Source organism: Juglans microcarpa x Juglans regia, chromosome 2D, assembly GCF_004785595.1.
Source record: "Juglans microcarpa x Juglans regia isolate MS1-56 chromosome 2D, Jm3101_v1.0, whole genome shotgun sequence".
NCBI lineage: Eukaryota > Viridiplantae > Streptophyta > Magnoliopsida > Fagales > Juglandaceae > Juglans > Juglans microcarpa x Juglans regia.
In genome coordinates, this window is record NC_054596.1 from 43,189,449 (window position 1) to 43,215,568 (window position 26,120).

Genomic DNA, 26,120 nt, shown 5'->3' on the forward strand with positions numbered 1-26,120 from the left:
CCCACTGAAGAATTTTGGACGATGGTGGGCGGCAGGCCGCTGGAAAACCATCATAATGCAACCTGTGGTACATATTCCCCTCTGCATTCCTAAAAACTCTTTTTAAGTCTTCATTGACTGACTTGGTCGAACAACTAAATAATAAATATTGCAACATTGACTAGCTCCTCTCCTTTTCCTGCTCCATGCCTGCTACCTTCCTCTCTTTTTCTCCTTCGGAAAAAAAACGGAGGAAAGACAATAGAAGAACACGAGGCAAAAAAACAAGGAGATATAGCGAGGTAAGGTAGAGATTTGGAGCAAATATGGCAGATGGTGCTGTAAACTTCCTACTTGATAAACTAACTACTATCCTACAGCAAAAGGTATCACTGCTAGGAGATGCTCATGATGAAATTGAAGAGATCAAGCTTGAATTAGAGAGCATGAGATCATTCTTAAGAGATGCAGAAAGAAGAATGGAGAGAAGTGAATCAGTAGGAGCTTGGGTGAAGCAAGTAAGAGAAGTTGCGTATGAAGTTGAGGATATTTTAGATGAGTTCATACATCTCAAAGAGAGGGACAAGCATAAAAGTGGTTTCAAGGGTATTGCGGAAGACATTGTCAATTTCCACAAGAACATCACTTCAAGATATCAGATTTCTTCAAAGCTTCCAAAGATCAAAGCTAAGGTGCAGGAGATCTCGGAGAGAAGCAAGAGGTATGATTTTGATAAGCTTGATGAATTAACGAGTAATAATATGGCCTGCGAAAACTGGCAGCACTATGGAGAATCCTCACTCTTTATTGATGAAGATGAGATAGTAGGAATGGAAGAAAACACAGAACAAATGCTAGGATGGTTACTGGAGGATGAAGAGCGCCGGGCAATTATTTCAGTTGTGGGAATGGGAGGTCTAGGCAAGACCACTCTAGTTACAAGAATGTACAATGACCAAAGAATAAAGGGACACTTTGATTGCTGTGCATGGATATCTGTGTCCCAAACATATGGCATCAACGAGCTACTAAGAAGCATGGTCAGAGAATTTTTTGAGGCAAAGCAAGTACAGCTACCAAGTAACTTCGGATCGATGAACACAATGAATCTCATGGCAGTGCTCATTGACTACTTGCATCAGAAGAGATATGTTGTTGTTTTGGATGATGTATGGACCATAGATCTCTGGAGTATCATAAGAGGTGCTTTTCCAAACAATAAACTTGGTAGCAGAATTATCCTCACAACGAGAGATGAGAATGTAGCTACATCTGTAGGAGTAGGTTTCCGGGTTCATCGTCTTAAGCCCCTTGGAGAGAATGATGCTTGGACCCTCTTCTGTAAGAAGGCATTTTGGAATGAACCAGGTTGCTGCTGTCCCGCAGAACTGCAACCAATGGCTCAAGACATTATGAAGAAATGTGAAGGCTTGCCACTAGCTATAGTGGCGATTGGAGGTCTCATGTGTTCAAGAAGCAAGACGGTTGGGGAATGGAAGAAAGTTAAAGAAAGTCTCAATTGGCAACTTAGCAACAATCCAGTGCTAGAAAAAGTGAAGCGAATCTTGTTATTGAGTTTCAAAGATTTACCCTTCTATCTAAAGCACTGTTTCTTGTATTGCTGCGTATTTCATTATGGTTACCAGATCAAGAGGAAGAAGCTGATTCGGCTCTGGGTAGCCGAAGGGTTCATCAAAGAAAGAAAAGGGATGACTATGGAGGAGGTAGCAGAGGAGTACCTAACTGATCTAATTTTTCGAAGCATGATTCAGGTCATAGAGACAAACGCTGCTGGGAGGGTGAAGACATGTCGAGTGCATGATGTTATGCGCGAACTGGCTACGGCGACATCGGAGAAACAGAATTTCTGTATAGCATATGATGGGCGTGAATCAAGACTAGAAGGAAAATTCCATCACTTATCAGTATATGATAGAGGTGAAAGCATCCGACTGAGCAGTAACATGTCACACCATCTTCGTTCTTTCTTTGTCTTTAAGACAGATATGTGCACCTCATTCTCTTTGGATGCAGTATCATCCAAATTCAAATTGTTAAGGGTCCTTGAACTGCAAGGAGTTCCGATTGAAACAATACCAGGCACATTGGTCTGGTTGTTCAATTTGAGGTACTTGAACTTGAGAGATACCAAGATTAGCGAGCTTCCCAAGTCAATGGAAAGGCTGCAGAATCTACAAACCTTGGATGTTCGGAATACTAATGTGAGAAGGCTCCCAAGTGGAATATCAAAGCTACTAAGATTGAGACATCTATACATGTGTTGCAACAATGGTCGGAATTCTGAAAAACCCAATCATCTTAACAGCAGACAGGGTCCAGCGGGAATATGGAATATTGAATGCCTACAAACTCTAGCATGCATTGAAGCAGAGGAAGAATTGATCGTGAAAGTTGGAAACTTGACTGAGCTCAGAAGGCTGGAGATCACAAGGCTTAGAACTGTCGATGGACCAAAGTTGTGCACTTCCATTCAAAAGATTAAGAGCCTCCTCCGTTTAAGTGTCGTGGCAAGTACCGAGGAAGAACTTCAGTTGGAAGCTTTATCTCTGCCACCCCCGCTTCTTCAGAAGTTGGAATTGGTTGGGAAGTTAAATAGGTTGCCCCACTGGATTAGGTCCTTAACAAACCTCACTCATCTGTATTTAAGTCTGTCTTGTCTCCAAGATGATATAATTTCCGATCTCCGTCTACTGTCTGCTCTAGTTTTTCTTGAACTCAAGAAGGCCTACAGAGGGAAGCTCTTGCACTTTAAGGTGGGATGGTTTCTTAAACTAAACAAACTAAGTTTTGTGGAGCTTGCACAATTAGATAGTCTAGTACTGGAAGAGGGAGCATTGCCCACCATTCGAGAGTTAAAACTAATTTGTTGTCCAAAGCTAAAAACGTTGCCTCGGGGCATTGAATATCAGACCAGCCTCAAGAAGCTGCATTTGGAGGAAATGCCAGAAGAATTCATGCGGCTGTGGAGTGAATACGAACAAGATCAAGCAAAGGTACCACACATATTGCCTTTTGTATTGAGCAGGACACAATCGAGTAGTTCAAGTTGAAACCGTTGGCTGGTCGAATGTGAGATATTCCAAATACCATTCATACCACTACCCTTCATTCTTGTTCCTAAGGTAATCAAATGAAGGAAGATTATCTTCATTCACATCGAGGCCAGGACAGGCAAATCGATCTGTATAGGATTCATATTGTAATCTTGGCAGGCACACGTCCTTGCCCTTTTATATATACGATTCATATTCTGACATCCTTACAATTTAGATCTGTGTATGGGAATGCTTAAAAGCTATTGGCCTGTTTTGTTGAGTTGCTGCCGCTTGGCCTATTTCCCATTAGTATTCATTTGTCCAGAAGCTTCTGGTCAGGTTATGCAAATTGGATCAATGCCACGCATCTGCTGAATTGAAAGCATATGTGCTTTATCTAGCAGAAAATATCAAACATCCTGGTTTTCTGTATAACATTGCCATTTCTGAAACTTGCAATTAAAGAACTGCTAATATATAATAAAAAAAATGAGAAGGACCATCTTTTTTTAAAGCAAGGAGGTTTAAAAAAGCCAATATCTAGGAGCAGGCATTGCTATAATGGTCTTCTAGTGGTCCACAGAAGGCTTTCTTCCCTAACCATTTATCTACCCAAGTTAGCCTATCAATGCTCAGGGGAAAAAAACTAAGAAAAACCTGTTCCATTAAAAGGACTGTTTGTTTCCTAAGCTGGCCACGATGCACCGAGTATGAGTGGCCTACGTTTTCTGGTGGTCCATAATGGAGTACAAAACCAAATTCAGATCGTTTTATATATGCGTGTATTTTGTTTAAATTTAGAGGAAAAGGGTCTTGTTTGTTTCCATGCGAACCTTGACAAAAATGCTACCTACTTATCCATTCAAAGAAACGTAAAATATTGTGTTTTGGCACAAAAGTCCAATATTTTCAGAGCGTGGTTCAAATCCGCTTGCTTGCTAATACACGTAATTCGACTACCTCCATCTTAACTGAAAAATAATATGAATCTAATTTCAATCTATACAATTTGTAAAAATTTCCAAATGATATGTAATTGTATCTATTATATGGTATTGAATAATTTTAGTTATACTTGGCTCGTTGTGAGGTTGTAATAGTAAGAGCATCTGCATCGCTCAAGTCAAGCGGGAGGGACCAGGACAAACGACGAAAGTAGGGGAACCACTCAGAACAGAAGTGTCACCAAAGAGCTAAACTGCCGCAATCTGTCAGTGAGGGGGATCCAATTACTTGCACCAATGTTTGAGTGCCCAACAAGCATGGGAGGCAACTGATTAACGGTGTTAAGTTTGGACTTTGAACATACCTTTCCACTGTTTTGTCGTTAAACTGAAGACTGAGCCACACGCCATTAGTTCCTTGGACGATTGGACAAGAGACTCCCCGGTAGTTACTCCTTGTTGCACCTTTTTCTGGCTTTAGACTATAGACCCCACTAAAGCCCTTCTTCCACCCAAAGTTGTTCACCACTCCTAAGTCAGATACAAGGTCTTACATTTACTTGTTTATTTGGTTGCAAGTACTGAAGATTTGGTGCCGAATCCTACTAAGGGGGTGAGTTTTTCTATTTGGTCCATGTAAAAACTTATTAGAGATGACATGAATGAATGAAATAGAGAAAATTATATTTCAGTTTTCCTTTACTGTCATGTTCTTTTCTGCTCTGTTCGTTTTCTATTGAATCTGAACCAACACAGTGAGCATCAGAGATCTTTGTTTGTTTGCTTGCAATTACTATGTACGATTGGTGGGATTTTACATGAATTATTAGGATTCAAATTGGGAATATATTTTCACAATTGACGTGGTAATTTAGTGCAGTGAACACCGCCCGAGTTGGGGAGAAAGATATTATGATATGATTCGATTGTTTAAGATTTTATAATTGCTATCATCTTAAGATTGCAGTTGGGTCTTGAAGCTTCCAACTTTTGTACAAATTATTAAGTTTGGTTCCTTTCTGCTTGTTGATTTTTTGCTAGGCTTTTTAGCCATACTTGGATCTCTTACTGCCAAATTTCTCTATAAAGCTTACCGCTTCTGCATTCAAATTATCCAACAGGTATCTGGTTCTTCTATGGCGGCAATATTGGCTTCAAATAGCTGTTATTGCCTCGATATGCAGTCAATAAATCAAGGACGGACCCTAGACAACCTTAGCTTCTCGAGCACGATTTCAGTTCATAATTTCTTGAAGTATGGAGGACCATCGAGGAACCCACCTGGGACAGACAAGTTTCAAGTGGAAATGAAACAGACTGAATATCCCTCAAGATTAGTTAACAATGGACGAGCCGTTAAAATGGTACCAGCAAGCGAAGTAGTGAAAAGGAAAACCCCATCCAAAAATAAATTAGACATTGTAAATGGTTCAAGGCAGATAGTTGAGGGAGCGAAAGCAGTTAGAAGACAACCTACAGCTGCCCTGGTGAAAACTCCAAAGGTTAGGAAATCTAAAGAACTTCCACCCGCGGAGGAGCTGAAGGTTTTGCCCTCGGATGAAGGTTTCAGTTGGGCCAATGAAAATTATAACTCCTTGCAAAGGACTATAGACGTTTGGTCTTTTGTTATCTCTCTGCGTTTTCGTGTTCTGTTCAGCAATGAAAAATGGGCATATTTGGGAGGCTTCACAGATGATAAGCAGGTGGGTTCTGGCACTATACTGTGGCTGCCAATGGTTTCTATTATGTTGAATCCTGATCCTGATTACATTGTGCAAAATGGTTTTTGTCCGCTAAATATCACATTCTGGACCTGGTCTCCATTTAGTTTCTTGGTTTATGGGCATTTTATTGTGTTTCACATCAAGTTTTTATAAATTCTCTCTAAATCAGAAAAACAGAAGGCAAAAAACAGCTTCATGGCTCCGGGAGTGTGTGTTGCAGCTTGGTCCAACATTTATTAAACTTGGGCAGTTGTCTTCAACAAGGTCAGATCTATTTCCGCGTGAATTTGTAGATGAGCTCGCAAAGTTGCAGGCAAGTTTTCTGCAGCACTAAATATAAATAAGCTATGTTGTCTCTCATATTTATGCCTTTAAACGCAGACAAAGTACTATTTTGTATTACTAAATGTATGTGATTCTTATGCATGATGATTCAGGACAGGGTCCCTGCCTTCTCACCAGAGAAAGCAAAAGGCTTCATTGAGAGTGAACTCGGAGCTCCTATAGATATAGTGTTTAAGGAGTTTGAGGACCGTCCAATTGCTGCTGCTAGTCTTGGTCAGGTGTTTGATCTATGTATTTTCTTCTACCTTATGAGTCAACCCTTGCACTTTGTTTGAAGTTTCTCAACAGTTTCACTTTACGTGGTTGGAAGTATAGCATAATAAAATTATGAACCTTGTTTGCAAGAACATTAAGACCATCCTGACACAAATATGGAAGAATAAGACAATTTTAGTGAAGGCAATAGAGAAAATGTTGATTGCAGCCATATGCTTATGCCGATGGATGCTCATACCAATTTTTTGGGATCTTGATGCTTCTACTTCTATGCTCATGTAGTTAAAAAAATTTGTGAAGTTACGATCTTCCACGATTTACTTTTGATAGGTTCTCCTTATTTTACTTAGTTCTTCGTTGATTTAAAAATATGAGAGTCCTGTGGTTTTAGGTCCACCGGGCTATCCTGCATAATGGGGAGAAAGTAGTGGTGAAAGTTCAGAGACCTGGTCTCAAGAAGCTTTTCGACATCGACTTACGTAAGTAATGTACATTTTTCCATTCATATCATGCTAATGTGAGTTGCTTGTCCTTACAAAATGCTTGTGTTTTTGCTTGGGTTAACCAGTTCCCCTTTTCGTTTCTTCTCATGTTTCCATCAATCTTTTTTAAACTTATTCTTTGACACACGGTACGTAGACCAGTGATAGTTCATGTATATTCATTAAAGAAAGCATCTGTTCAGAATTGTATGTGAAAGTTCAATTATCACTTGTAGATTGTGAGATTTTATATTACGAGATTGAAGTGTGAATCCTTATTGAGACTAGACTGCATGGAGATAATTGTGATTAGAGTTACAGAAGGCATGTCTTTTGACATGCATGAATAACGGGGTTATGTTTTTTGTTGACAATCTCTATTATTGTATATATAACATTACACGATAGGAAACTCCTGTAGTACTTATCCATGATTAATCTAGTGAATAGTGATCTACGAAAACTTCAATTGACTGACTGCTTTATAGGTATTGTGAAATTATAGATCTGACCAAGTGATCTACTTTTTGTATTTGTTGCATGTAATTTTGGGTGTCTCATTGGAATTCAGCAGTCTTAAGGCTTTTCTCATAATCTTTGCTGCTTCCATTCAGGAAATCTAAAGCTAATTGCAGAGTATTTTCAGAGAAGTGAAACTTTTGGTGGTCCAACAAGAGATTGGATTGGCATATATGAAGAATGTGCCACGTAAGTAACAAGGCTCTACTAGTGTATATACTAATTTCTTGAAGTATATATTGTAGAATACTAAGTAATCATAACCATAGACATATGGACTTATCTCCACGTTATCATGCCTGAACACCTGAGATTCATGTTCATGGTCAACACTTGCTGGTCTTAATGAATCTTATTTTAAAATAATACTGTGTTGGATTGGACCATTTGAACACATTTATAAACAAACGGGAAAGTTGCTTCGTTGCCTTTTAGTTTGAACTTAATTAGAACTGTAATGAAACATTTTCTCTCCCACTGTAAGGTTGGATGCTCATAATATGTTCTTGGGCTTGCGTTGCTTTCAGGATTTTGTATCAAGAAATTGATTATATTAATGAAGGGAAGAATGCAGATAGATTCCGCCGAGATTTTCGAAATATAAAATGGGTCCGAGTACCTGTATGTTTCTTGCATCATGATGACAAAACAACTAATGCTTATTCATATAGATTTTATATTTCCATCAAGCATGTATGAGTATATAACTTTAAACCATTTTAAATTTGTAGAGATCATAAGTTTTTTGTTTAAAATATATTACTGATTCTTTGAGAACATTTTCCCCCTTCTAGCTGGTTTACTGGGATTATACAGCCTCAAAGGTGTTGACATTAGAGTATGTTCCAGGTTTTCATCTGAAACTCATGTTTATTTTGGTTTAAGATGATAAATTCTGTTCTACATTACGCTACCTCATTGATTTTATGTTGGCTGTAAATGATCTTGTATTGTGACTCTATGGACAGGGATTAAGATAAATCAGTTGGATATGCTTGATTCACGGGGTTATAACAGGTCTCGAATATCATCACGTGCTATTGAGTCATACTTAATTCAGGTTTGGACTTTCTTCCTGATTTATTTACTCCTGATTTCAAGTACAATGACTCGGTTGGTGCTTGAAGCAGTGTGTAAATTCCTCAGCGACTCTGTTTTAATTGGACTACAATTGATGGATGATCAGTTACCTGTTTCATATTAGTGTTTTAGTCATTTTCCTTCCCTCTTTTCAGATACTAAAAACCGGTTTCTTTCATGCCGATCCGCATCCTGGAAATCTTGCTATCGATGTTGACGAAACACTCATCTACTATGATTTTGGTATGATGGGAGAAATCAAATCTTTCACTCGGGAGAGATTGCTTGAACTTTTCTATGCTGTTTATGAGCAAGATGCAAAGAAGGTCTGCTTTCCATCTTTTAACATCATCATCTAAAGTAAACTGGATAATGTTCTTTTAATATAGCCTCACAAGAAAATTTATGGATATGCCCTGAACATGCACTGCTTGATTTGTATTTCCTTTCAATTGCATTATGTCTTTCTGGGATTCAAAGACACTCAGGAATGCCTCAACCTGGATGATGGAGTGCCGTATTATGTATGCTGTACATGGAGAATGGCTAGGATTTTATATAGAAAAAATCTAGTATCATTCTTACATTAACATGCATTGAAAGGTCTGTCAATGAATGGCATTATTTGAACGATTGGTTTTGCTTTCTGCAAGTATAAAGCATGTAGAATATGTACTTACTCTCAACCGGACGTCTATATGGACATTTCATGGAATTTGACACATAAAAATTGATATTTCAACTTGAAGTGTTTCATTTTGAAAGGTAATTTAAGCCTTTCTTACATAGGTCTTTTGTGCTCTAAAATTCTTCAGAAGCATGCAATAAATGTCATTAGAAGCACTTAATTACAACCTTTATGGTCTCGCTGCATTGTCTTAAACTGACAGGCACCAACCATGCAGGTTATTCAAAGCCTTGTAGATCTTGGAGCACTTCAGCCCACAGGAGACATGTCATCTGTAAGCGCCACGTCATCCCTATAAACAATTAAAGTGTAATTGATTAAGCATATTGCTTCAAAGAAATTGGTATGATCCATCTTAGAATTTAAATTGTTTGTTCTATTCCTAGGTTAGGAGATCTGTGCAGTTTTTCTTGGATAATTCGTTAAGTCAGACACCAGATCAGCAGCAGACTTTGGCTGCAATTGGGGAGGTAAGCAAGGATTTGATTACCGACTGTACAACCATATAACCCTTATCATCAGAGATAAGAATGGGATTATGGATGTCTTAATATGTTGCAACTAGTTTATTTTCATTCTGAGCAAGAAAATGTTCAGTTACAACAAGCGGGTTAAAAAAAAACCAAAAACCTTGTACTCGGTTGAATAGAATGGTATTTGGTTGCGTAGATCATTAGGTTTAATGAAAAGCTGTTTGGTTTTGAATTAATTCTAATTAATATTGCTCCAGTAGTGACTCATTCTTTTCCATTGTCCTTGCAAATGACCCTTAGATGTCCTACAGTTGAAGTATATGGATTTTTCTTTTTGTCTCACAGGATTTATTTGCCATAGCACAAGATCAGCCTTTCCGGTTTCCATCCACCTTTACCTTTGTCTTAAGAGCATTTTCAACCCTTGAAGGTACTCTCTCTCACTCTCATGCTTGCGGAAATGTTAATGCACATTCAGTTAGAATGAGCCTGGTGTAAGTGAAGCTCTCTCTGCTCAACCAAAACCTTATAATGCTTCTTTCAAGCAAAGAAATCTCACAACTAACTTGAGGTCTCTGCTCTTTCCTGACTATAAAAGTCTTTGCTTACAGGTATAGGATACATCCTTGATCCAAAATTTTCCTTTGTAAAGATCGCTGCTCCTTATGCACAGGTTCCATACCTTTGGCAAACAAATATAGTTCACACCTTTATTCATATGTAAAAGCCTTTTTTAGTCTTTTAGCCATGCATTTGAAGTATAGCACTGATGCGTCACACTACATGTACAGGAGCTTTTAGATCTAAAACAGAAGCAGCAGTCTGGGACACAACTTGTGCAGGAAATAAGGAAACAGGCTGATGATGTACTGTAACTTAAATGTTTCTCCCCTTCTTTCAGTTCCTTGATGTTCTTGTTGGTCGCAATAAAATAGATGCTAGTACTTCTTTTCATTTCCAGACTATCAAGTGCAGCCATTTAAAAATATATTATACTGTTAAATGCTGTGAAATATCGGCATCAAGAGCATCTACATATGTATTTTCAGGCCAGAACATCTACCATGTCCATGCCATCTAGAGTTCAGCGGATAGAAGAATTTGTGAAACAGCTCGAGTCAGGAGACTTGAAGCTTCGAGTCCGAGTGCTTGAGGTATCTCTTAAGATCTTGAGATGATATTTGTTGGATACTAGTACTTTCTATAGTGGTAATCAATTCATCTAAATAGATCAAACTGCACTTCAGATTTTTAATAGTTTCTTTTTGAAACGACAAAAATGCAATTGGCAGTCTGAAAGAGCCGCTCGGAAAGCAACAATTATACAAATGGCAACTATGTATACAGTATTAGGAGGTACCCTGCTAAACCTTGGGGTCACGTTCAGCTCTCAAGGCAGTCAAGTGATTGCAAATGGATCGTTCATTGGTTCAGGTGAGCTTTTGTTTATACAGAAATTTACAACATGAAAATTACTTTTCCTCTCATACTTAATCATTTCTGGTGCTGAAAGTCATTTATCTGTCAAAATGCAGGAATTTTTATGGCACTGTTTTTTAGGTCCATGCAAAGGGTGAAGAAGCTTGATAAATTTGAGGAGATGATATAAAATTTCTTTCCCAAGCAAGCATATCAATTCTTCCTCGCATGTTGGATAAATCTTGGTCTAAATTTTTCTGTCTAGTGTCTGTTTTTTTTTTTTTTTTCTCTTCACATTCAAAACACGGCAGTATTCTGTCTATATATAGAACGTGATTAAATGGGGACCGGAGTTGCCTCCCGAATTGTATAAAAGGTGCAATTCCTCAAGCAAATAAAAAAAAAAAAAAAAAATTAGGAATTCAATTTGGTTAATTAACGTAAACCAGCAACTTTGTTTTTCTTTTTATATATCAACTTCTAACGTGCTGCATTATTTGCTGAAATTATCGTACGTAGATTAAGGAGGTACAATTGGCAAGGCAATATTCGGGGGGCAAAAATTTGCTGAAACATGGGTATTCTATGCAGTCACGATTCACACCTCCCCTCAACTGTACAAGATAGTAATGCAGGAAATAATATCCCAATAACACCACATGTATATTTTCTTCAAAACAAGCAAGCGGTGCTGATTTTTACAAAGCAACTATCCAAACCAGGTAAAATTTGGGATAGGAGGAGCAGACCCAATAAAAGATTGAGAAGGCAATTGATTTGTTTCTCATATCTACATCACATACATTATATATAAAACTACACACAAAATATACAACTATTGTTTTGGGTGTGTTAATGTCGTATTTCGCATGTCTTTGGGCCAAGTTCCAGCAGCTCAGGTCTTCTGAACTAGGCCTCGATCGGTGAGGTACGGGACCCCCAACAATGGTCCAGTGCGGCTATACGCTGTCGGTGCATACATTTATGGCGATGAACAGTATTTAAATGCAAATAAAATAAAAAAAGATGAACACACAGATTTACATGGTTCAACACTAGGCCTACGTCCATAGGGGTTTGGAAGGGGAGATTCCACTATAATATGCTTATTTACAATCTCTCGTAGACTCTCATTTCTCATTATACAATGGGAGCTGGAAATTTACCTGCTGGAGAAGATATTCTCTCTCGAACTCTCAGATTGAAGAAGAACTGAAAAGTCGGAAGTCCCCGATCTCTGAAACCATAGGCTCCCTACCCTTTTTATCTGACACTCTTCATGCGTGCCTCTCGGTAGTTGTGAGGGATGTCTACTTTGCGTGTCTGACTATCTCTTCATTTTCCACTTTCTCCTGCCACCTCCATTTTCTCCTAACACCCTCCGTAGTCCCTTTTTGTCCCTCTCCTTCTCTCATATTTTGTCCTAGACGAGGAGGCTAAGTCACCTACTCATCTATCATCCTTTGTGGGGATGTAGGTTGCTCGAGCATTTGTTATGGATTCACTCCCGCCCGTTGACATCACAGTGAAGGGTAAGTTTAGATCAGGCTGGTGCTGATCTCACACTTTGTCATTGTGGAGGCTGGGGTAATTTATTCGAGTAGCTGCGGGGCCGATCCCGCTCTCTGCTGCTGGAGGGAAAGGCAACCTTTAGGCCTGACTTTCTCTATGGTATCCCCTAGAAAGGTAAGTCGTTCAGACAGTCTGTTACTGGACCTGCTCCTGCCTGTTGACACTTAACGAAGAAAGTAAATTTTTGTATTCGGGTGGTCAAGGACCAACCCGCACTCCTCCACAAGAGGAAGGAGGCAACCTTTTAGACCTACATTTTCCTTTTTGCCTCGCGGGAATGTAAGTTGCTGATGGAGATTTCGCTAATGTAGAGTCCGTTGGTGGAGATTCTGTCTTCGGGTGGCCAAAAGCCGACCCGCACTCCTCCGCGAGAGGGATAAGGCAACCTTTTAGACCTAAATTTCCCTTTCACCTCATAAAAAGATAAGTTGCTACAGGGATTAATCATGTTAGTGAAAAAAAAAATCCACGTAAGTTTTAAAGGAAACAAACCAGAATATTTTGCCACTATGACTGGTTTTTTCCTTCTTCTCTTTTTTTTTTCACTGCTATTTGGCCGCTGCTTGACCAAAGTTTCTCGTTGTTGTTTGCCATTTCCTTTCTTCCTCGCTTCTCATTTTTATTTCCACTTTTTTCGCTATTGTTTGTCCTTTGTTCTCTTCCTTGCTCATTATTACTGTTTGTCATTTCTCTCTTCTTCTTCTTCTTCTTCTTTTTTTTTTTTTTTTTTATGCAACCCGTACAAATGAGGTTAGTCTGAGCAGATGAGGAGCAGACAGTTGATGAGTTGTTGGCGACAAATGCACGGGCCATGGAGTGTAGTGTACGTGGCCGTTGTCCGTGATGCACATGGTCGAGGAGTACATCCACTGGCCGTGGTGCACATGGCCGAGGAGAGGAGATCGTAGAGTCATGTTCATTGCTGCATGGTCGTGGGCAAGGAGGCCATGGAGTGCTTGGCTACAATGCATGGCCGACGAGTGGAGGTCACGGAGCTCTGCCTGCTGTGCATGACTGTGGGTGAGGTGGTTGTGGAGTCCTTGGCTACAATGCATGGTCGACAAGTGGAGAACGTGGAGCTCTGTCTGCTGTGCATGACCGTGGGCGAGGTGGTCGTGGAGTCGTTGGCCGCTGTCCCAAGGTCGTGGAGTCCAATGTATGCTCCATGCACTGGTGCATGGCTTCAAGCCACCGCTGGCCACCGTGTGACGGGGCGTGAAGGAGGTGTTTAGGCGGGGACAGAAAATACCGGCGGTCCACTGGGTGGCCACCTGTAGCTCTATCTTGCAGTGGCAGGACTGGGTCGAGGAGAATATCTGCCCTTACAGTCTCGTGCACATGGTCATGAGGCAAGGTCTCCTTTGTGGGGCGGGTTGTCATGAACCATCTCCGAGGAGACAGACGACGCTGACGTTTTGCTTGGTGACCACTGGCGCAGCTCTCTAGCTTCACCATGGCGGGGTCGTGGCTCATCCGGGTGCATGCTTTCGTGCACCTTCGTGCGCCGCTCAAACATGGGGTACGACCAGCAGGTGGGGGCCACTGGCGCCAGACAAAAATTGCGATCCACGTGGTGGTCGCCGGCGAGTCAACAGGTGCCCCTGACGAGGTGGCGTGAAGCTTCCTGGGTGCACAGCGAAGTGCACCTGTGCGCACTGTGCATGCCATGCACAGTTTGAATACCCATGTATGCTCCCAATGTTTTCCAAATGTATTATGTACTTAAAGTAGACGAAGTAATGACATTTACAGCCAAAGTGATCGGGAAGTTTGGTTCTCGGCCTTACATGCTAAATATATAAAAAGTGCAGTGCACTTTTAATCGCCCATTTCCTGCAGTAGTGTTTTTCATAAAAATAAAAGTGGAAAGACTAAAGATACTTATCTGGAAGAGTTTCATCTGCTCCTTTAGAGATTATTTAACGCATCGAGAAATCGTCATTCTTCTGCTTTCGGTACAAAAACAATCTCGATCCTACATTTTTACACTACTTTTCATATGCTCGCTATCGCTAGGCTCTGCTTCCTTGTCTTGCACTCATTGAGGCTTTCTGAGCTCCTCATTTTCTTTGCGAAGCATTTGCACCTCGTCGGTCAGGTTCGTCACCCATTCCTCCATGGTTTTCAGCCTTGCCCCCATGGCTTCTTCTGTGTCTATTCTGAGTTGTCCGGAACGGGTTGTCACATGCATACGAAGTACACTAAGATCTATAACGATCATACAGACTGCGCCACTGTTAACGTTGTGTTTCGCACTCCTTTAGGCCAGGTTTCAGCAATTCAAGTCTTCCAAACTGGGTCTCGATCGATGAGGTATGGAGCCCCCAGTAGTGGTTCGGTGCGGCTATACGGTGTCAATGCGTACATTCATGGAGGTGAACAATATTTAAATACAAAGAAAATAAGATGAGACAAACACACAGATTTATGTAGTTCAGCACTAGGCCTACATCCACAGGGGTTTGGAGGGGAGAGATTTCACTATAATATGCTTGTTTACAGTCTCTTGTAGCCTCTCATTTCTCATTATGCAATGGGAGCCGGAAATCTACTTGCTAGAAAAAATATTATCTCTGGAACTCTTAGGTTGAAAAAAAAGTCGAAGAAGAACCGAAAAGTCAAAAGTCCCCAATCACGGAAACTGTAGGCTCCCTCCCTTTTTTATCTGACCCTCTTCATGCATGCCCCTCGGTAGTTATGAGAGATGTCTATTTTGCGTATCTGATTGTCTCTTCCTTTTTCATTTTTTCCAGTCATTTTAATTTTCTTCTGCCACTCTCACTCTGTAGTCTTTTTTATTCATCTCCTTCTCTCATATTTTATCTTTTAGTAATAGCCCTCTTGATGAGTTCGGCCTTAAAAACTATTTTAGATCCGGGACATTTTACCCCTTCACAGGGTGTATGAACAAATGAACAAATTGAAAGGAGCTAAGAGCTCCTAGTCCCAGCAGTATTGTAGGTAGCGTACTAGGACCGGCGATGCGTTAAAATCAGAAACCAATTCCCTCATTAACAATGAATGCAAGCCATTCTTTCGGAGATATATAGACAGAAAATGGGTGGTTGGTGGTTGGTGGTTGGTGGAAGTGTGAGAATTGGGCATTCCAAAGTCAGCCATATATCAACAGTACCATTTTACGTGCGTGCAGCTTGCATTTATTTTCTGCCGATCAGTCAGTACTACTTACCAATAAATTGCATCCACGCCACGGAGGTTTTGCAACTTTGATTCAAAATATGTCTGGTTTATGCAGGCTTTCCACACTTGGAGATCGAGTTTCCATTCGTTTTTCAAAGTCATCAAAAGCTGTTTGATGAGTATAGTGTATGTATTATGTATTAGTCAATGTGTGGTTTCTGACTTCATTTGCATTTGCTTGTTAGTTTCAAACACCTCAAATATTTTATCATATTCAAAATTGAAACTTATATTGAAAAAAAGTCGTATTATACAGAAATTTTATACTCTATACATCACTTAAAAATATGTAATTTTATTCCTTTACTCTATTTCAGATTTATGAAATCTATAATTTCTATATACATCATAGTTAGGATCGAATGGTCCTCATCTTTGTCAGCATTATGTGACACAGGATACTATCCTCTGTATTTAGTTCGTGAGATCCAATGTAATGATATTTTTGTTTCAATGCAACTATAATTACTAGCAATTGGGAGAGGAAATAGGGGGAAAAGAACTTTCACGAGAAAGTAACGACAGAAATTATAAAATCCTCCTAAAGAGTGATAAACGGACAATTGAAGTCAACAAAGGCTCCCATATAATTTGTTTTTTTAGTAAATCCAGTGTTGTTAGCAAAATAATATCTTTGACCAACTAAGAGTTGGTGCAAAGTGGATTTTCTTTCCATTTCGGTAATATCTATGTGCATGTTATGGATGAGTTATGTTATATGCTACACTTCCGTCATATTGTACTAATACATACATATAATCAGCAGTTAAAATAATATATAATTTTTTAAAATAATAAATTTTAAAAATTAACGAATAATATCACCTCAACACAATAAGATAAAAATTATATTAATAATGAGTCAAGAAAATCAACACCTCTAAATTAATGTAGGAAGTTTAAAATAATAAAATTAATTGGACCTTATTTGATTGGAGGGTGTCAATAACCTTGATGGGATTAGATGCTTGTCCATGTTTTTATTTACTTTTTTGTTTTATTTTTCATTCCAGTTGTGAGAAACTTTGTTGATATTTTTATTATTATTAATTTTTTAAGTTAAATATAAACTAAAATTCAAGAAAAGGAAAGAATCTTTAGGGCAGCCTTAAAGAAAGAAAATGGGTGTGAAAAGCTTTGATAAGTCATAACGTGGCGTGGTGTGGGGGTTTGTGTGCGTGAATCACATGAAAACTAGTGCAGCTCAAAGTTGTGTAGTTGGTTGGCCACTTCAACTTGCATGCCCTTGGTTGACCAAAGCCTTTATATATATATATATATATATATATATATATATATATATATATATTTGATTTATAAGACTATCGTTTTGTTAGATAATAAAAATATCTCATTTCATCTTATCTTATCATTATAAATTTTTAAAATTTTCACATAAAATATAATAAACAAATCAATTTTTTTAAATTTTAAAACAATAATAATATTAAAAAAATAATATTATAATAATATTTTATTCAACTTTTAACTTTTATTTAAAACTATCTCATCTTATTTTATTTCATCTCACTATCTAAACTGTACATGGATGTATAGTATATTCAACTTCAACTATTGAATACCACAATTAAGATTGTTTGATGGCTTTGGTGAATTCAAATAAAACTTCAAACATTTTGCATTGAAATTAAGACCAAATCTCTATTATGGAATATTTCTTTCAAATAATAATAGGATATAAGATTCAAGAAAGCCAAGTTCATTGGATCCGTTTGTATTTTCATTTTTCAACACACAACACTCCATTCTACCAAACTCCAAAAATTCGCAATTTTGGACTCACAAATAATTGTTTTTTTTTTTTTTTTTTTTTTTTGAACTTTTTTTCTCAAGGACACAATAGTCAATAAACTGGTCCTCACTGGCTTTTCAGTAAATCCATCACCCTGCTTGTCCACTTCCGGCTCTACCTTAGGCGCAAATATAAAACCAAACTCGGTCACCAGTTCTAGCTGACCACCTCTACTCTTCTTTGCGATCCTTCTTGTAAAACACCCCAACTCACAGGTATGGATCTCTCTCCTTCTGATTTTTCCTAATCTCTAAAAAGCTTAATTCTTTCACTGCTAATTTTCTTCCCGCACTTTCTCTTCGATTTTCCCGTCTTTTCTCTATATTTTTCTTTTGTTCCTTTGCGCTCATATCGCCATCCTAATTCTTGACATTTTTTCTCATCTTTATGATTCATACTGTGTTATATAAGATCTGTTAGTACTTAAGGAGACCCAAATTATGTGATATTGGACGCATGCATGTGCGATTGAAGTGGAATAATCGCTTTCCGTTTGGTTGCTGAGAAAACTGTTATGAGAGAAAAAAGAGAAACTTTTTTTAAAAGCTTGGAATGTTGTGTTTACTTTTGATTTGGTTCACATCTACCAAACGAATGAAAAAAAAAAAAAACAAACAAAAGAAGAAAGAAGCCAGAAGAGAGAGAGGAAAAAAAAAAAAAAAAAAAAGTCTTAACTTCAAATTTACTCGGCAATATGTATAAGACATCAGTTATCCCAACTACGAATTCTTTGAGGAAATCGGGTGGTTGGATTTCGTATATTTGTAATTTGAAAAATATGCATCCCAATATGAAGATAAGGAGAGTATAGAAGAATGTTTTGGCTTTGCGAAGTGATATGTTTTGCTCTTCTCTAAGTACGTTTAAGTTCAACACGATTTGTTATTTTCTGGACATGCCAAAATTTTGCAACTGAAGAATGGCATTAAAAAAAAAAAATTTTAAAAAAAAAAATCTTCTGTTTATTTATCATTAACACCCCCCGGAACTTCATGATTTGGCTATTGGAAGTGTTTAGTTTGGAGGCCATTCGTAAAGTCCATGCTCAATTTTTTTTTTTTATGAGTTTGTGTATGCTGTCGTGTTCTGCCAATGCTAATTAAATCTGTGAATTTTCAGATTTTCTGTTTACATATATCCATGGCTCCAGCAGCATTGGCACCATCTTCGGATTCGATTAAGCCTAGAGGTCTTGTATCTACTCTATCTATGTCTCTTTAAAACTTTCAGTTATGGGCTTAGTTTGTGCCTGATATGCACACCGGCATTGAAAGGCTATAGTAATGACACTGTAATTACTTGAAAGCAAAAATTCAGTGATGTCTTTGTGCTTCGTGTCTTTTTTATTATTTACTTTTACTTTTTATATGTATGGAAATTGGAAATTTTGAACTTTTTTTTAGGAAGAGAGACAGTACCCCCAATTTTATTAATAATCATCTTAATAATCATCTCTTATGGCAGAGGAATACCTTTTACAAGCAGTGTAAGAGCTTTGGGGGTTACATAAATCCCAAAAGCAAAGCTCTTGTAAAATCATGCATTCTAAGAAAAAAACTACTACTTACATTAACTGTTCCAAAGTATCTATTACAAAAACAGAAATTAAGCAAATACTCAAAAGTACTACCTCCATCTAAAATGTGGTAAACTAGATTTATCAATAACAAAAAGTCCGTACAAATACCTAGGTAATTGTAAAATAGAGGAGAAAGACAAAGTAATACCTGAAGCTCCAAGATTAGCTAATTGTAATTAATTGAACTTAGCAGAAAACTTAAATTTCAGGTGCTTGCTGGTTCATTCAATCGGACTTTTTTCTTTTGTGCAGATGTATGCATTGTTGGTGTTGCACGTACGCCAATGGGTGCACTTCTTGGATCTCTTTCATCTTTATCTGCCACCAAGCTTGGCTCTATTGCTATTGAAGGTAAGAGTATAACCTTTGGTTCTGCTTCAATCTATGTTTTTAGCAATGTTTCTTGAATTACTTTTCATGTCTTTTGTAGCTGCTCTTAAAAGAGCAAACGTTGATCCATCAACTGTTCAAGAAGTTATCTTTGGCAATGTCCTTAGTGCAAATTTAGGGCAGGCTCCTGCCAGACAAGCTGCACTAGGTGCAGGAATACCTAATTCAGTAGTCTGCACCACCGTTAACAAAGTTTGTGCATCAGGGATGAAAGGTGGACGCTCTATTGTCATGAAATTTTTATTTATTTATTTTTATTTAATGAAGTTTGATTGAAATTTCTTTTTATATAAGAAATGGTAATTTTTTTTTTTTAATATACTAGTCTAATCATTTTGGTAACTGCAGCAACAATGCTTGCCGCACAAAGTATCCAGTTGGGCATCAATGATGTTGTTGTGGCTGGTGGCATGGAAAGCATGTCCAATGCACCTAAGTATATTGCAGAAGCAAGGTTGACATCCACTGCCATTTATGTTTCTCTTAGCTTTGAACTCAATCACAAATTCTCTGATCAGATACTAAAATACAGGAAGGGATCTCGCTTTGGACATGATTCTCTTGTTGATGGCATGCTGAAAGATGGTTTATGGGACGTCTATGGTGATTGTGCCATGGGATCATGTGCTGAATTATGTGCAGATAAACATACAATTACAAGAGAGGAGCAGGTGTTCTTCAGAACCGATGTTCTCATTACGTAAAGTTCTTTTGAATTTTCCATAATAGAATTTCATGTCTCTTTGTGAGTCCTGCAGGATGCCTTTGCCATCCAGAGCTTTGAGCGAGGAATTGCTGCCAAAGACGCTGGTGCCTTTGCATGGGAAATTGTTCCGGTTGGTCATTTGTCAATAAGTTCGATAAAGTGAGTGTGGCATTTTGTTATATTTACCCCAATATGGTAACATGCAGGTTGAAGTTTCTGGTGGAAGGGGAAAGCCATCAACAATTGTTGACAAGGATGAAGGCCTAGGAAAGGTAAGGGAATTTATCCTTCTGAAACGATAGTTGTATGACTTATTCTTCTTGGCTGCTCTCTGGTAAGTAGATTTCCCTATTCATAGTAAGAATAGTTTTACAGAAGGGAAAGGGGGTGTAATCACAAATTTTCTTCAATAATTGACTATTCAGATCTTGTTTCCCATGGCTGCAAACATTTAATGTATTTTAACTCTTATCGTCAAAAAAATTTTCAATAACTGTATGTTAACATATATATATCTGGTAGCAGAGAGAGTCTGCCACTTCCCTTTCTGTTTTTGATAAGTAAAAGTAACAGTCTGCCACTTCCCTGTTACAAATATCCTTAAATGTTTCTTTTTTGCAATGTCAGTTTGATGCTGCCAAATTAAGGAAGCTCCGTCCTAGTTTCAAGGAGAGCGGAGGTTCTGTTACTGCTGGCAATGCTTCAAGTATAAGGTTTATTGATTTATATTTGTTCTCTTCTGTTTTTACATGATCGTCGTCATCTACTTATTTGTTTGGGCCAGGGCATCACACCCTTATCAGGTGACTTTAACTGTTTTCACATGGTGTTTGAATCACCAATCTTATAGTAAAATACTATATACTGGTACTAAGTTGACCTCCAATTCGACAAGGAAAACTCAGGGATCACTCTACTAGAAGTTGATCGATCCAAAAATGACGTGGAAAAGAAAACACTTATAAAAAAAATTATATGGTGAAGAAACACTTACAAAAAAAAGACGTGAAGAAAACTAGTATCTTCTTCGCATGTCGTCATGTTTTAAGCCACTGGTCAATAGCATTCGTAGCGCTTGCTTCTATCTATGTATAGTGCTCCCTATAGTTTTACAGCCTTACATTTTGTGTGCTTAGGGGGTTTTCGACTTTTGAATGCTGAAAGTGAATCAATGATTGGTTAAACACTTTATATGTTAATGAATGAAGTGTTATTCATTTTTGTTTATGCAATTCTTACAAAGACATGGGCAGAAGCTTTTCTCCATTGAAGGATGAATTGCTCCATTTCCAATGATGCAAGTCTTAAAAAGACATGAACTGAGAGCTTTTTCCTGAAAAGAGAAATTCTTCTCCTTGACAGTGATGGTGCTGCTGCTTTAGTTTTAGTGAGCGGAGAGACGGCAGTAAAACTTGGGCTGCAGGTGATTGCAAAGATCACAGGGTATGCTGATGCTGCACAGGTAAGACACAACTTTTAGTATCTGTTTGCTAGCTTTCAGAGCCATTGAAAATATCAGTAGAGGACTCTAGCGTTTTGTTCTTAACATTATTCATTGTTAATATCAAGTTTTGGGTGTCATGATTGATGTTAGTTTAAATTGACTGTGCAGGCGCCAGAGTTCTTTACTACTGCTCCAGCTCTTGCAATTCCTAAAGCTATATCAAATGCTGGTTTGGAGGCATCTCAAATTGATTTTTATGAAATAAATGAAGCCTTTGCTGTAAGCTGTTATACCATACTTTTAGCATATTAGCTTATCGGTCTTCGAGGTTACCCACCATATTATGTCATCTGTATAGGTTGTGGCTCTTGCGAATCAGAAACTGCTTGGACTTAATCCTGTGAGTCTCTCTCTCTCTCTCTCTCTCTCTCTCTCTCTCTCTCCTGGGCTTTCCATTATTTATCATATACCCTTCTTATTTTATTTGCAGGAAAAAGTGAATGTGCATGGTGGAGCTGTAGCCTTGGGACATCCTCTAGGTTGTAGTGGAGCACGCATCTTGGTCACACTGTTGGGGGTATAACTATGCCTGACTACCGTTTTGCTCTATAAAATTTTCTGGACAGATACTGTTTATGTCAAATTATTTTGAGCTGCTCTGAAAGGGTATTCTCTATCTGTTCTCAAAACTAAGTCATCACGGTGTTGTAGGTATTGAAGCAGAAAAATGGGAAATGCGGTGTTGGTGGTGTTTGCAACGGAGGAGGCGGTGCATCTGCCCTTGTTGTAGAGCTTGTATGAGTCTTTTCAGGTTGGGTAAGTCTTAACGGATGAGAATGTGAAAATTGTAATACTTCGTTTAATCTTTACTTTAATGTAATACTCCGATCAAGTTTTTGATTGTTAGCTTTATGTACTTCAGGCCTTTGATATGAAGTTGGGAGCTTCTCGTTGAAGATGAAACTCTGTTGTTGAGGCATCTAAGCTCAATGTTTTGCAAAATTACCCACAGTTATACTTTTTACTAGAATAAACCATAAGTGTATTTAGCTTTTAAGAGGAATGTATTTATTAAAATAATGTTGTACACCCAAAATCTCCTTCTCTCTTTAATTTCCTCTATTTGTGCTACCGAATTCATACTGTGTACTACTTTTTTTTACCAATGGGAAGAAGATGAGAAAATATAAATAAAAAAGACTTGCTAGCAATGTTTTGGTAAAGCTGGTTGTAACTTGTGCAATGACTGGAGAGCCAGATTGTGAGTTGAATTCAATTGCTCTACCATCAGGCCAATTACTCAGGTCCTATCTCTCTATTCAAGTCGCACGTAAATTGTAGTGGAATAGAGACAGAACTGGGTTAGAAGAATTCCTCAACGTCTTCTAACCCATGCTTTACGTCGGGTTTCTAATTCTAACCCAGGGGGCTGTAAATTTTCAAACAAGGATACCAGAGTGAAAATGAGGAAGTGGAAGCTGGGCGAGTGCTAGGATCAAAAGCACAAAGGGTGGGTTGATTTTCAGTGTGTCCAAGCGGTTGTATTAACAAGTGAACCCATGCATCAATAGCGAGGATGCATTGAGTCAATTCTTAAAAGGTGTGTCTAGAACAATAACAGAGATGTTTGAGGCTTGAGCGTCACACGTTACTCTTAAATTTGTATTCGTAGATTGGCAACATGTGAATGCCATAATAGGGGATCATGTGTTGATTCTCAGTGCGGTGGTACTGACAACTGAACCCATGGATCGATACATCTATACAATACATGCAAGTGTCGACTGCCATGAGCAACAAAGATGTGCGACTGTGAGACTTATAAGCGTAGCTTGGACGATACTTGAGCGTCACACGTTAGTCTGATTGCAACTCTACATGGTTATATTTACAGGTTGACGCCGTGCTAAGGCGTGTGTTGCTCGATATGCCCCAAAAAAAAACTCTATGAACAAGAGCTGATTTAAGCCTTGTGATGGGAAAGCAGAGATAGGGAGAGGGATGAGTCCAGTGGGCAGATTGGAAAGAGATAAAAGATCACTGTTCAGAAGGTAGAAAAGCTTACAATTGCGTGTATCTATCCAACACATGGTCTCATCTAATCCAATGAGGCCAGTGTCACTGTTGCCTGTTGGTGCGCTTCGCTGGAAGTACCAAACAGCGTCAGTGGTCCCCACCAACATTTGAACTCTCCCTACATGATATAGTAAGGCACGTTGTCCGGACTCCGCTCCATTGGCGTGGCCCACACCTAGTCTCTCTCTCTCTCTCTCTCTCTGAGGAAAGAGTAGGTAAAGGAAAAAGGAAAAGCGAAGGAAACATCCATCAAGCAAAAGACCAGGACGGTAGAAAGAGGAAGCCACAGAATTCTCTCCATCCCATTCATGGTGGTACGATCATCCAACAGACATATATACTTTAAGAATTATGTGTACATGACTACACTTCTACCATATACCTATACGTCTTGTATGACTGTTTGTCTCTTTATGTTTAATCTCTTTCTGTTCTTGCAAATGACCTTTTTTTATCCCCCGTATGCTGTTTTCTTTCCTCTTCCATTTCAATTTCGTTTCGCTATATGTATGTTTGTCCAACGATTACTCTGTCACATGGTGCTGGTTGCAGTTTGCTGATTAAGGACAGAGAGAGGTATTCGCGATGTTACCTCTGATTCATGTTCATTGTTAAAATATGTGGGCATCTATCTGTTAAGTTTGTTTCTATACGTATTGATATGTTGGTAGCTTTGTGTCCTTGCGTTAATGGGGTTCTTGCGTGCCTCTTTTCAATCATGGTATTGCATCCTTATTATTAGGATTTGAATTTGAACTTACAAGTTCATCGTTGGGTTTCAGTGCTAGAAGTTCATCCTCGCAGCGTTTGCTTGTGGTTTGATCACTCTGACACAACTATTCCATAAGATTTTTACTTTTTTTCTTGATATGATTTCACGGATTTCCCCAGACCTGTGTGATACTAGCTTTCCGTCTCTGAGGCATGTTTGTCGTGTTAGTTTGCAAACCAACCCATATCAATATGTAGCAATTACCACATTATGCAATATCAAGGACCTGCATTCCGGGATTGGTATGAAAATTTTCGATCCTTTTACCAATGACAGACAATCTATTGATTTTATATGTTTATCTTACCTATCTCGTTTCATTCTTACAAATCTTTTTGGAATTGTTTCTGCATTGCCGTATGTTTTAAAGAATATGGTTAGCTTGATTAGAATCTGCGTTAAGACATGTGAAGCACCCATCTTCTGACATCACAATCATATTGTTGGATTCATTTTGTCTTCCTTTATTTGATATGTAAGCAGCAACTGTCGTTTTCATTTTTTTTAATAGAATTTAAGAAGCAAGAGTTGGTTGAGCGTTAAGCTGATTGCATTATTCACGCATATCATATGAAATCTTCAATTTCCACAGGAAAAGGATGGACCATTGCCAAAGTTTGGGGAATGGGATGTCAATGACCCAGCCTCGGCTGAGGGATTCACAGTAATATTCAACAAGGCTCGAAATGAGAAAAAGACAGGTGGCAAGGTTGACTCACCACCAAAGGATGACTCAAAATATAAGCATGGAGCAGTTCTTGGGAAACCTCATTCCGTAAGTTGCAATCCTGAACATTCCATCATTTTTTTAACTTTGAGCCTGCCCTTTCATGCAACCATTCCATTTCTTAGTTCCCAATAAAAGCGGGATGGTTCTTTCAGGTTGGCAACTAAATATTCATTTGAATCTTCATTATCATATAATAAAGGCCAAGATATGCCATAAATCTGCAAAATTTACTCCATATAAACCCCTAGGTGTTGCCTCAAGTGATAAGGGCCTTGATCTTGGTAGTATGCTCTCTCTAGGTCTAAGGTTCGACCCTTGGGTGCAAACAATTTCTATAAGCCACGCCCCATTGGTAAAAAGCCAATGATTTATCTTATCCGTGTGATGAAGACATGTTACACTGGTCCAGGATTTAACCCTGTTAAAGACATGTTGCGTTCGCACAATCTCTGAGATTCATTGTCATGAAAAAAATTACACCATATATTTCACTATTTCTTATATCAAGGCCAAGATATAGTTGATATTTCTCAAAACATGTGTTGAATTATTGAAGAATGCTACTCACACATCACATGTCTAAGAATGACCTTTTTCTCTTCCAAATTCTTGTTAGAATGCTCAATATTAGGGTAGTTACATAACAAAACTTCAGAGTTTAGTGATTTTTTAAAACTAAGACCTAAAGTTTAACTACATCAATATTAGACCTATGGTTTAGGAATAGCACCCTTCTGTTGTTTAATAAAATTTCAAGTACTAATAACTCTGTGTGTGTGGTCTTAAATTTGTTGCAATCTGATCCCTTAGTGTGACTAAATACAATGGAAACCCTACAACATTCAATCAGGACATAACCAGGCACCTTGAATTCCTCTGTCCGAATTAAAACCCACAAAATGAATTGCATAT

At 38.4% G+C, this 26,120-nt stretch overlaps 3 protein-coding genes across 8 annotated transcripts; all 3 read left to right on the forward strand.

Moving 5' to 3' along the window:
- The first annotated feature begins 98 nt into the window (after positions 1-98).
- Positions 99-4,272, forward strand: LOC121249925 (disease resistance protein RPM1-like). Of its 2 annotated transcripts, none has more exons than XM_041148789.1 (2): positions 99-2,993; positions 4,136-4,272. In XM_041148789.1, the coding sequence occupies exons 1-2, from the start codon at positions 306-308 to the stop codon at positions 4,136-4,138; spliced, it is 2,691 nt and encodes an 896-aa protein (XP_041004723.1). In that variant the 5' UTR covers positions 99-305; the 3' UTR covers positions 4,139-4,272. The 2 variants fall into 2 exon arrangements, with proteins under 2 accessions (XP_041004723.1, XP_041004722.1); XM_041148788.1 differs by having other exon boundaries at positions 100-2,993; positions 4,126-4,240.
- Positions 4,184-11,370, forward strand: LOC121249926 (protein ACTIVITY OF BC1 COMPLEX KINASE 7, chloroplastic). Of its 2 annotated transcripts, none has more exons than XM_041148792.1 (18): positions 4,184-4,320; positions 5,101-5,682; positions 5,873-6,016; positions 6,141-6,266; positions 6,656-6,743; positions 7,361-7,454; positions 7,793-7,886; positions 8,060-8,114; positions 8,234-8,325; positions 8,501-8,671; positions 9,251-9,307; positions 9,420-9,503; positions 9,852-9,936; positions 10,118-10,179; positions 10,298-10,372; positions 10,556-10,660; positions 10,799-10,940; positions 11,042-11,370. In XM_041148792.1, the coding sequence occupies exons 2-18, from the start codon at positions 5,116-5,118 to the stop codon at positions 11,113-11,115; spliced, it is 2,115 nt and encodes a 704-aa protein (XP_041004726.1). In that variant the 5' UTR covers positions 4,184-4,320; positions 5,101-5,115; the 3' UTR covers positions 11,116-11,370. The 2 variants fall into 2 exon arrangements, with proteins under 2 accessions (XP_041004726.1, XP_041004725.1); XM_041148791.1 differs by having other exon boundaries at positions 4,288-4,592.
- Positions 11,371-17,585: 6,215 nt separating this feature from the next.
- Positions 17,586-25,253, forward strand: LOC121249928 (acetyl-CoA acetyltransferase, cytosolic 1). Of its 4 annotated transcripts, none has more exons than XM_041148797.1 (16): positions 17,589-17,726; positions 18,631-18,700; positions 19,343-19,441; positions 19,521-19,694; positions 19,829-19,934; positions 20,013-20,151; positions 20,239-20,316; positions 20,393-20,458; positions 20,814-20,899; positions 21,549-21,648; positions 21,799-21,909; positions 21,989-22,030; positions 22,121-22,207; positions 22,342-22,441; positions 22,553-24,099; positions 25,071-25,253. In XM_041148797.1, exons 2-14 carry the CDS (start codon positions 18,652-18,654, stop codon positions 22,429-22,431), a joined length of 1,227 nt encoding a protein of 408 aa, XP_041004731.1. In that variant the 5' UTR covers positions 17,589-17,726; positions 18,631-18,651; the 3' UTR covers positions 22,432-22,441; positions 22,553-24,099; positions 25,071-25,253. The 4 variants fall into 4 exon arrangements, with proteins under 4 accessions (XP_041004729.1, XP_041004728.1, XP_041004731.1 ...); XM_041148796.1 differs by having other exon boundaries at positions 17,590-17,726; positions 22,342-22,446; XM_041148795.1 differs by having other exon boundaries at positions 17,586-17,726; positions 19,829-20,151.
- The last annotated feature ends 867 nt before the right edge of the window (positions 25,254-26,120 follow it).